The sequence below is a fragment of the Drosophila virilis genome, chromosome 5 (assembly GCF_030788295.1).
Source record: "Drosophila virilis strain 15010-1051.87 chromosome 5, Dvir_AGI_RSII-ME, whole genome shotgun sequence".
NCBI lineage: Eukaryota > Metazoa > Arthropoda > Insecta > Diptera > Drosophilidae > Drosophila > Drosophila virilis.
In genome coordinates, this window is record NC_091547.1 from 1,236,635 (window position 1) to 1,248,715 (window position 12,081).

At 40.9% G+C, this 12,081-nt stretch overlaps 2 protein-coding genes across 4 annotated transcripts in view; one reads left to right on the top strand and one right to left on the bottom strand.

The window, feature by feature from the left end:
- shn (schnurri) overlaps positions 1-12,081 on the bottom strand; it is a 48,763-nt gene that overhangs the window by 23,469 nt on the left and 13,213 nt on the right. Inside the window, exon 2 of the mRNA XM_070209807.1 lies at positions 3,492-3,548. Coding sequence (XP_070065908.1) covers positions 3,492-3,548 — 57 coding nt within the window. The remainder of the gene's footprint in view (positions 1-3,491; positions 3,549-12,081) is intronic.
- The window catches only part of LOC6635932 (G-protein coupled receptor dmsr-1), a 91,731-nt gene that overhangs the window by 10,530 nt on the left and 69,120 nt on the right, over positions 1-12,081 (top strand). The window lies entirely within an intron of this gene.

Below are 12,081 nucleotides of genomic sequence, written 5' to 3' on the forward strand. Positions count from 1 at the left end.
TGTGTGTGTGTGTGTGTGTGTTTGCGTTTGCCCTGGCGTCGCACTGTGTTGTCTATTGCTCGATTATAATTCTCTGGCACTCTGTTGTTCGGTGTCTCTGTCAGATTGTTGTTGCGGCCAGGCATCAGCGCAGCGCATGAGTTCATTGTGTCATGCTGTTGTGTGTGTGTGAGTGTGTGTGTGAGTGTGTGTGTGAGTGTGTGTGTGTGTCTGTGTTTGTGGGGTTATGTGTGATGTGGACTCGCCTTGGCCGCTGCTGCTGTTGATTGGGAATCGCCAGTTGGGCGACTGTGAAAGAGCTTTGCGAGGCACGCAGATACTTTTATACAGACGCACACACAGACACACACACACACACACACATGCACATTCCTGCCACTTCTTGTTGTATGAATTTGGTTTTATATTAAGCAGTCGAGCAGCTCGACGATCGCAGACTTGCGACGCCAATGAAAATATGCTGTGAATGTTCAGCTGCCGCTGATTGTCTTCGCAAACGTATCTGTATCTGCATCTGCATCTGCATCTGTATCTGTATGTGCTCTGAATGTATCTGCAGCTTTGCGGCGAGCGTATTTGCATTGCGGCAGCTGTTGCGGCATGCTATCAGATAGTTTCGCATTGCCCCAGACAGCAGCGAGACAGCTTTAATGACTTGCCTCAATGGATTTACGCTGCGTTTTACCTGCAACGGCAACAATGCCAGCACCTCAGACTGGTTGGCATCATTAAACTGACAGATTTAGCGGGTAAAACCCATAAAATCATCAATAGAAACGCGCACGCAGGCAGCTAAGCGCCAACAGATACTTGACATTTGGGCGCAGGGAAAATGGGAAAAACGGCCAAAGGGAAAAGGGAAAACTAAAGCCACTTGACTGCATGCAAGGAACCGAGCCGAGCTGGCCATTAAACGTTGGCTTAGCGCAGTACCCGGACTGGCAGGTCCCGGACTGGCACGTCCCGGGCTGGCAGGTCCCGGGCTGGCACGTCCTGGTCTGGCAGGTAGCCTGCCGCGATCCTCAATTGCTTCTGCGGAAAATCCCGGCCGTGTCATTGGCCATGGCCATCTCGAGCTCGAGTGCGTGGGCTTAAGGCACAAATGTTATTGCAATCGAATATCCTTGCACCTTGGGCAACGCTCATCCTAATTAGATTTGAAGTGTTCTCGGAACAATAATTAAATCAATTTACGAAATGGCCAGAATAACGCAAAGCGGTGTCGGATGTGTACACAGCAACAAATCTAGTTTGTGCTTAAATAATGGGACAGTTTATCTAAATGCAATAAATTAAACAGAAAATTACGGAAGTTCTTAGGGGTGGAAATAATTGAGGTAGAAAAAAAAAAAACATTATTATTTGTTTGAATATAATAAAAAAAAACATTTAATTGACTTTGAATAATAAGCTCAATAAATGGAGCTTTCTTTTGTGGCGTCATATTTTAGAAATTTCAAATTGTTTTAATACGAAGATTTAAAACCCTTCCCGACCCTCCCGACCCTGCCCTCATCAATGAAAAAAGTTAATGCCGAATATAGTTAAGATATCTTGGAAAAACCCAAAAAATTGTTGCATACAGCAACTTAATTTTCCACCGATTGTTCCTATGCCTGCTATATGATATAGTTGTCCGATATTGATAGAATTTCTGCATTCCGAGTTTAATGATTATATATATATATATATATATATATAAGACCCAAATTGAGCGTTTTTTCAAATTTTTCTTATTTAAACATTTTTCTTACAGTGCAATACAATTAGTTTGCAAATGTTTCCCAGAAAATCCATGCTAAATTTGATTTTCCATTCGCACAAATTTTGCATTTTAATTATTGAACTTTATCGCAGGTGCGATTGTTGCCCTTTTGGGCCAATTTCAATTGAATTGCCCCGTGGCCCGTAATACCTATGTGTATGTGTGTATCTGTGTGTGTGTGTGTATAGGCTTATAAAATCGCTGAGCACCATATCATATCTACGTCACGTAGCCGGCTATCAGCTAATTTGATAATGAAAGTGAAATGGCAAACGCAGCTGGCAAAAAATATAAATAAATAACGCTCGGGCGAATAAAAAAAAGTTCGTAAGACTCTGCTAGCTGAATATATGTATATATGTATATATATATATATATATATGTATGTATGGCTGGCAACTTATAGAGTATGGCATGCTTATGCCATAATCTCTTGTTGAAACGTATTAAATTCTTTAGAAGTGTTGTGTATATGATTCTTTTTTTTTTCCCTTCCACAAGCAACGCATATTGTTATTACTTTATTTGTTGTGCGTGTGTGTGTGTGTGTGTGTGTGTGTGCGTGTGTGTGTACTTCTATCATGAATCACGCCATTCGGCTTTTTATCAACCAAAACGAAGACTTCTATTTTATGCTCACACACATGCACACATATTTATTTATACTTTTTTTTTTATCAATATTGCCGAGCATTGACATATATATAGTATATATATAGCGTATAAATGGGCGCTCGTCTATATGTGTAATTGCCTGGTGCTTGTCAGGCCCCATAATAACTGTATTAAACGGCATTACCCATTAAATAACTGGCACAGCGGAAGACCCCAGAGACGAGGGGGCACACAACATTTTTGGTTTGGGGGTGAATTTCAATTTCGTTGCGACTGATAACACGAACAAGACAACAAAACCCCAAAACAGACAGACAAATCGACAGAACCAACACGAAGGTCAACTTTATAAATACAACAGATAAATGTACACGAGTACATAGACAGATATATATATATATATATATATCTGTATATATGTCTATAGAGCTCTTTAGAGGTGTCGTGACACTATCCAAAGCTAAGTTAAGTGTGCTCGATGCGTGTTTCAATTTCTTTGTGCATTTCAAATGGGCTAACGAGCAAATATTGAGCGGCTTTGTCTGGCCAAAAACGCTTTTAAATGCAATTTGAAATCGATTTCTTTTCGTTTTCCTTTCGAAATAGTGTAGAGCTTTAGAAGTCTTTGTCTGTTTTTGTATCATCTGTTTTGCGAATTCCACCTGCAGGGGTGAAAATTCGAATCGAAACTTCTGTATGCTGTTTTCCGACGGCGTGGATTTGCCGAAAAGTGTGGAACACGTCTCTAATGAGTTTTCACCAAGATCCTTAGAATACAGATTGTGGCGAATGAGTTGGTAATAAAAAATAAACGAAGTTTAAAGCGCATTTTCACCCATTCAAGGGGATTTTCTCTTTAGTTTTCACTTGCATTACAAAGCGAAACATGCGTAAAGAGTTCAGCTTGCAGTTAAAGCTGTACACTGCTCATCAATCAGTCAATCAATCAATCAAACTGTCAGGAAAAACGTAAACTATATGGGTTTCAACTCGTTCCTGACATTATCTGCGATAGCGACAACTTGACAATGATATAAATCAATCACGCAACCGATGATAAGGCATATATAAATATAAAAAAAATATGAAATACGAAAATTCGCCAACTTACCCTTCAGTTTGTCGCGCGACGTTTCCAAATTACTTTTACGCGAATTCACCGTGGATTCTGCAAGAGAAAAACGGATGGATTTGAAATTAATAACAATTTATTTATGAAAATTCCTTTTAATTGAATTTGTGTTAATTTATTTTGATTTATTTGCGATCCATGCGAATGGTATTCAATACGTATTTCGTTTGCTTGAAGCCAAAAGAAATTCTGTTTAATCTATTATTTATTTTACTAAATGTCGAGGCCCCCACGCATTGACACTGACATTTCACTCAGTGACGTCAAGTGTGTGTGTGTGTGTGTGCTGGTGTGTGTTTGTGGCGGCTGCAAACACCCACACACATATTTACGCTCAATAGAGTAATAACAACATGGGGGAAAAAGGAAAATTGACTGGGAAAAGTGTTGCCATTTTTCCATGGCCATCAAAGCAATATACGAACAAATCTAGCTATAATATAACTATTTACACACACATATATAAATATATAAATATATCTATATATATATATATATCTATATCTATATTTATGCCAGTTTATTTATCTTCTTCTTTTTCTAAATTTTGTGAAATGTTTACAGGCGAATTTTTGCGCTGTTTGCTAATTTTAAACGTGTGCCTTGTGCCCCGCACAACACAGTCACAGTCAGCTGCATAAGTATGCGTACACTTCGCATTTGAATTTCTGCGAAACAAACTTTTTCTGTCTGCGGCAAACGCATAGACGAATGTTAAATGTTCTATAAATAAATACAAACGCGGCGCTCGCAATTTGTGGCGAAATTCCCAATGATGCCACCAAAAAAAAAAAACGCATTTTAACATTGTGTAGCCGACGATTAAATACCCTTCAAGTTGTAGTTTATTCGGTTTTTTTGATATTATTCTATTAATATTGGCAGCATTTTGCGCTTGTTTTGTAATATTTTATGGAGAACTTTTAGCTGTGCCAAGTTTGGTAAGATTTCCGACTGATTAAAACAAAATTATATAGTTGTTCGATCCAAATCTTATAGTCCATTTGTTGCATATTGAATGACAAAATGTGAATACCCGCTGCTGCTGGAATATCGAAAAACTAAAAATAAATCAACACAAACATATTATGATAAAGAGCTTGAATCGACTAGGCGAGCATTTTATAGAGTGTATAGGGTATTCATAATATTTTTATAAAGATGGAGAAGGAAGGGGCAGGGGTAGGGGAAGAAGGTGGCCCAGTCAATGCGAATGACGCACTCTTGAATGTTGTTCATCATCTTTTTTGGCACATTCCACTGTCTCATTCTCGAATCTTGGGCCGGGTCGCATCATTTCGCTTGATTGGCTCTGTGTTGCCTGCGCAGTTTGCCTTTTGCACAGTGTTTGTGATAAGCAATATGCGTGTGTGTGTGTGTGTGTGTGTGTGTGTGTGTGCGTAATTACAAAATACAGCGCGATTAATACGCCGCTTATCAGCGAACACAAACTGAATTATTGTCTCGCGCCGTTAGCTTTCAGTTGTAAAGCACTCATGAATGCCTGTACTAGTATTCACACACACACTCGCACTCACACACTCGCACACGCACTTTAATCGCATTGAGCTGCACTTTGAACGCCGTCGCTGATAAGCCGCAACTTTAAATAAAAAATAGCTGGCAACGCCTCAAAGTATGCCACGCTTCGGCAGCACGTGGAGCGAGTTTAAGCGAATTAAAGTTGCCCTGCAAATAAATGGCCATTAAGCATACATATTTACATTCGCTCAGTTAGTTTATCTAAATGTATTGAAGCGCACGCAATAATTGCTTTCATGACGTCACATACCTATATGCAGCGCAAAGCTGAGCTCATGCTCTCTCACACACACACACACAGACACACAAACGCATGCTAATTGTTTTTTTTTTTTTTAACATTTGCGGCGACAATTAGCAAAGGCCGAATATGTAGAAGAAGCAGCAGCGAAAAGAACGTAACAATAAGCGGCTTCCCCAGCACACGTTCACACTCGCGCACACACACTCACTCACTCACACACACACGAATTTAAACTGGTTGCGACGTAACCAGTTTGAAACTAAAGCAAAAGAAATGAGGCCCCAGAGCAAAGCGCATGAGCTGCTGCTGATGACGACGGCGACGGCGACGGCAACGGCGACGTCGACGGCTTTGCCAATATCCAGTCATGTTATAGTCGTCGCTCTTCTTCTGGTCATTTTTAAAGCCTCTCCCATGCTGCTGCTGCTTCTTCTTATGCCATGTAAGCTCATTTTGTGTGTGTGTGTGTGTGTGTGTGTATGTGTGCTTTGATGCGCATGTTTCCGCTTTCGTTGGGCTGTCCCAGTGTCCAGTTGCGGCGAGAGACGCCAACAAGTCGCCGGGTCATAAACAAGTGCGGCAGGTGGTAAGGCAGCCGCAGCAGCAGAGGCCAAAGCAGCGGCAGCGTGTGCGAGTGGCTCCTTGCTGCTTCCTCTTCTTATTCGACTTCTCATGCTCGTTGGATGATGCGTGCGCAAATCGCGGTCGCGTTTTATGCTACCTGCGTTAACAAGTTCTCGTTCTTCTCGTGTTCGCCTGCTTCCTTGCCTTTTGCTTCTGCATTGCGCTGTGGCCCGCAGCAGCAGCGCAGCAGCCAGCTGTCTTGCTCAGTCGCCTTGCCATAAATGCTGTGTGCCTGGTCGCTGCTTTAATTTGCATGCAGGCTCTTCTCGGCTTGTAGATATTTTTCGCTCTGCCTTGGGCATACCCTGTCATCGAGAGGTGCGCAAGTAAAGTAGACTATGTGTGTACACTTTATCTAAACAATGACTAATTAGATGAATATGTCTCATGCGTGACTCAATGCGCATGAAGATGCAGTCATAGATATTATTAACAGCTCTGTTAATTCCACTTAACATTCCTAATGTGAATTGCATGTCATACAGGTATATTATGTAAGTGTATTTACATAGTTGCAAATAAACGCTGCTGACACACTGCAGTCGCAGTCGCTGCTGCTGCCTGTCATGAGTCACGCATTGAAATGACCCGCCCCCTGTCCGCCCACAAAAGTTCAGCACTGAAAATCGCTTTAAATGCCATTTAACCAACTGACCGAGTGCGGGTGAAAATCCACTCGAGAGTCGCAGTTAAAACAAACATATTAAAAATCTGCTAAAACAATAACAAAGGGCGGCAGAGCAGAGGCGCAGTCGAAGAGGCAGCGTTTCAATAGTTGATTTCCATTTCATTTACATGCTGTTGCGGTCACTCTCTCTTTCTCCCGTTCGCCCCCCCTCGCTCTCTCACAGTGTCTCTCTGCTCGCTCAATTTAATCGGCTTGTTGCCTGTGACGTATGACAAGCGCAAAGCAGCCGCAGCAAATGATATATGCGAAACAGCACAAAAAACCAAATGAAATGAAACGTAAAGCGACAGCAATAACAACAACAACAACGACAACAACAACAAAAGAAAGAGACAACAACAATAATAACAAGCAATAACATTTTTGCATATGCGCCTGTTGATTGCGTAATTAAAGTGCTCGACTTTATGGCGATTGCTCCGGTTATTGTTGTTGTTGTTGTTCTTGTTATTTATATTTTCATTCTTTCTGTACATACATAAATAGCAAAATATTTACTTAATATTAAACGCAATATTCTCTGGTCTGCCGCTTGGAATTTGTAATAATGCCAAACACAATCAAATATCGCTGAGCAAAAGTATATAAAAAAATAAAAATAATAAAAATAGAAAAAATAAAAATGCATGAGCTACATTTTTATTTTTATTCTCCTTTTTTTTTAGCGGCTGCCAATTTCTGCAGCTGCTTGCACATTTAATTAAAATAAAAATAAAAAGCCAAACAAATGTATGCGCATGCAAACGGGCGGAACAGAACGGGGGCTGGGGCTGGGTGCGCGGGCTCGAAATCCAGTTACGTTTACAGCTGCTGCCGCAACAGACGGAATCGGAATTGCAGCCAAGACCCACGTGAGACTCCGCGAACAATGCGAGGAATGTGGCAAAGTGCGTGGGACTCGTAAAGCCCACAATTAAATTGCTGCACAACTGTTTAGTCAAATGTAGCACAAACGGGGGGCAAGTGGAACAGAAGAAAAACAATAACGCGTCGTTAAATCTATTTTCATAACCAAGCCACAAATAAGATTAGAAATGGCTGATATCAAAATTGCAAATTGTGAAATTCTAGGCGGTTCCACACACACACACACAGCCATATCTGCTATTGAACTTTATTAATCGTTTTAGTTCAACTAAGTTTACAGCTGATACTAAAAATTAATCATCAGCAGAAATTATTCCACTTCGAATCTGTTAATCCCGCTCGAAAAAACCATTAAGTTGTCATTTCTTCACAGTTAAATCTCAGTCTTAAAATAAGATTTCAATTTCAGCATTCCTAACCCTAAAATTCTCAAATTTCCCCACGGCTTCCGCTTGCCAAAAAAGTCCCACAATATGCGTGGGAATTTTATGAGTTGGTAATTTACAAGTCTTCGCGCTAAAAGTTAAAGCCGTTTAATTAGCATTAGGAATAGCAAGAAAATATGGAGAATAGTTCTGTACAATACAGAATCAAACCTAAATGATTAACCCATGTGACTACGTGCATACATACAAACATACATATTTATGTAAATGATGAGCAAATACAGTTAACGAGAATGAGATAAGCTTTCGCACACAAACACACACACACACACACACACTCAAAGCTTAACAGCGACTGAGCATTCGCATGCACACATATGTTAATATGCTTGTGTGTGAGTGCGCAATTGGCTGTCCAAATCTGGTTCTGCTTATTATTTGTTCACACGACAAATGCAAAGAATGAGCGCATGTAAAATGCCAAAACGGCTGACAACGCACAACGCAATTATGAAAAGTTATTCACTTTTATGCTTAATTTCCTTTGAATTATAAGTTGCTCACACTCGCGTGCTCTCTCTCTCGAATTCGCGCGCTCTCTCTCTCTCGCTTGCGGACGCTCTTAATTTGGCTTTCAATTTTGTTCTGACGTTCAATCGACAGTAACAGCAGCCGAGGCAGCAGCAGCAGCAGCAGCAGCAGCAGAGGGAATTCCCTGTCGCTCTCTTACACTCTCACAATTAGACACTTGCATACTCTCACACCCGCTGACACTCCCGCTCGCATGCCTTATCGCTCACTCAAGCTGTGAGTGTGACTCGTTCGGCATCTGTTTGTTTTTCAGCTTTGAAGCTTTATTACACGCACATTGTGTTTGTTGTTGTTGTTTTTATTGTATTTGTTTTGCGTTTCATTTGACGATTATCATTTGCTGTGACTTGCTTTGTGTGGTTTTCGTTATTGTTGTTGTTGTTCAGTTAATTGCTGTGCATTTGCTTCGACTACTTGCGCTGTGTATTTCGATTGTTTGCCTCGTTTAGATAAGATTTCACGCCTATTTCATATTTCACATCTACACACACACACACACATTCATACATTTAACTGTTATTTGCCTTGCCTATTAGCAAAAATAGTTCAAGTTCAAAATGTGTCTTTGCGAAACTCTAGTACTTGGAAAAACTGCAAACTAGATTGATGTCGCATTCAATTAATTGAACTTAAAGCTCACCGCGAACAGACTTAATGCGAAAGCTTTTTTGCAACAAGATCCTTTGAGCTTATTCTTGAAATTATAAGAAAATTTAAATTGAAAAGAAAAGGCTAATAAATTTCAAGTGCTTTAAGCTTCGAGTTACTTTATTGTTTTGGGAAAAATGAAAGTTCAACTTACATTAAAAAGCTCCACAAACGATAGGCCATACGTAAATTGTACTTGAATATGCAATTTAACTTAAAGCTCGACTTTAATCGAGCACAACTTAATATTAATTAGTAAACTCTACTAACGAAAAGCTCCTTGGATGTACATTTTCCTGAGACCTTACGAAAAGAAGTTAAGTCCCGAATAGCTCAAGTTCTTAGATTACCTTGGCGGTGCTTAACTCTATTTAGAAAAGCTTCAAATTCGATTCGTTGTATCGCACAAATGCAATTAATTTAACTTAAAGCTCGAAGTCGCCATCTGCCACACTCTCTGCAGCTTAAATGTTATTTCCCCCCGCACTTGTCAAGACATTGTGCTTTTCTTGGGGCTTATCACAAGCTGCCCATCGTCATTTTGGCCGTCTTTGCTTTCCACCTTGCCCAACGGCCAGTTTACACTGAAATTTATAGCATGCTACGTTCTGGTCAAGAGATTTATTTTTCGATCTGCGTTAACATAAATTACAGCACAGCAAACAAAAAAAAAAAAAAAAAAAATAAAAAATAGCAGAAAAATAAAAAAAAGAAAACGAAAAGGAAAAATAATCGCAGACCTTGCAGAGACTCCTGCGCGCTGCGTGCCTTTTTTGGCCAAGCACAACAATGTATCTGTATCTGTAACTGTGCGCGTATCCGTATCTGTGCGTGTGTGCATATGTGTATCTGTGCGAGCAGCCAATGGGACAGACAATTTCATTTCATTTATATTTTATGCGTTGCTTTTCTGTGTTCGTTTCCTTTCAGTGCGCAAAAGATACACACGCGTTGCTGTTGCTGCTCAAAATGGGCAAAAACGTATCTGTTGCTCCATCCTGTGGCAACAGCTGCTGCCAACTTTTGTGTTCTCAGCCAAAAGGCGCAAAATAAGAGCCGTCCGTCCGTTCGTCCGTCCGTCTGTCTGTCTGTCCCGAGCCCGACAACGACGACGACGACGACAATCCTCAATCAACTGCTCTGCGCAGCGTCTTGTATCTTGTATCTCACAGATACGCATAGCACTTGTGACTTGCGCTTGTGCTGGGACTTTGCTTTATTTGTGCTTCGCTTTTGCATTTCATTTGGCAATGCTCGGCGCTGCTCTTCGCTGTGCCGTGGCATTTGTATCTGTATCTCGTAGATGCGTTCACGACAAACGTTCTATAAACAGAAGTTTTTCGTAGACGTTGGCGCCTCGGACTCAGACGTGCTTTTGCGCTACAGCATGCTACGTGCCGCATTCACAACGTGACTTCCTTCAATCTATGGCCCACAAAAGTGGTCTAGCCAGCGGCGTGGGCCAGAGGGGGTGCGGTGGGCTTAACTGTTGCCTCTTTATATAGAAAACGTAGTTAAACCCAGCACAGTTAATGGTTAACTATTTTCAACTATTTCCGCAATTTGCAGCATTTTTGCTGTTAAAGTTAACAGCTGTTAGTGATTTAACAGGCAATGTTATTGCCTGTTGCTGTTAACTCTGTTAACTTGGTTTTTTGTTTAATTTAGCCATATTTTTAGAGCTATATGCTTGACATTCAAACCGAAATTGAGTCAAGTATCGCCCCCTCTCAATTGGTCTTTAGTTGAAGTTAAGTAGCCTGCGTAGCTCAGTGGCAAGCTGCATGCCTGACAAACGCAATGGAAGCCCCTAACATTTCTTTTTTTACTCTTTATATTGTTTTTTCTTTTTTAAATATCCTTCGGTAAACTAAATCAAATCAACTGCCTGGTTTGGCCTTATTAAACAGCCGCCGGCAATGTCATAAACTTGCCATTGGCAACAGCATTTGTATCGCTGCAACTGAGGAGAACAAGAAAAACGCTTCACTTTGAAAAGGCCGCCGACTGCAGACATCGAGACGACGACTTGCATCGACAGTTGGCCAAGTCCGAGGCGGAGCTAAGCTACGGGGTAGCTGCCTCAGCTGGGTCTTTAACCCGAGACGCGAGCTGCGCTTGGATCTGCCTTATCCTTGTTGCAACCATCGAGCCGGTTCAAACCTGTCCGCAGTGCCTACGCTTGAAGAAGTCATCTAGACATTTGTGCTAAAAATTCTTGTATTAAGTATTATGTACTTAATTCAAGACCTTTTCTTGGTCAAGCGGGCTTTATAATTTACTTAATTTGGAGAAGATGTCTAGAAATTCTTATTTTAAGTATGCCAGTTCTTGAACAAATAATTTTTTACTTAAATCAAGACATTTTTATGTGTGCCAATAAGTTTATTATGCCTAATTCCAGACCTGTTTTTGGTCAAGCGTGATTCACACTTAATGTTAGATGTAAAAGTAAGAAGCACAAAAAAAGAAGTAAAGAAATTGGGGGAAAAAAAAGAAGTTCTCTTCGAATTACGAAAGTCGTGTTTTCGCTCAGTGTACCTTTTGGTTCTGGGCCCTGTTTATTGTTTTGCGCTTTTAGGCGTCGAGTGTTTGGCCCTAGCTGCGCGCCAGTTCCATTGGCTAGGCTCAAACAGCCAGGCCAAGTGGACTACCTGACGCGTTAACCCTGTCTTTGTATCTGTATCTTATGTTATGTATTGCTTTGTGTCTGTATTTGTGCGTCTTGCTGTCTGTGTGCGCTGGCAACACTTGAGGCACACGAAGTGCCTCTGCAACATATTCATATTTATGATACCCTTGTGCACACACATACACACACATAAACACACACATGCACACCTGAATAGAAGTGAGGCTGAGCTCTCCTTTGCTTTGTTGAACCTGTTTTTGGCCCTTTTTATTTTCGTCTTGGTTTTTGTTTGTATGCTGGCTTTTGGGCCACTTAACTTTTTATCAGAAATCACTTTGCCCATTCCG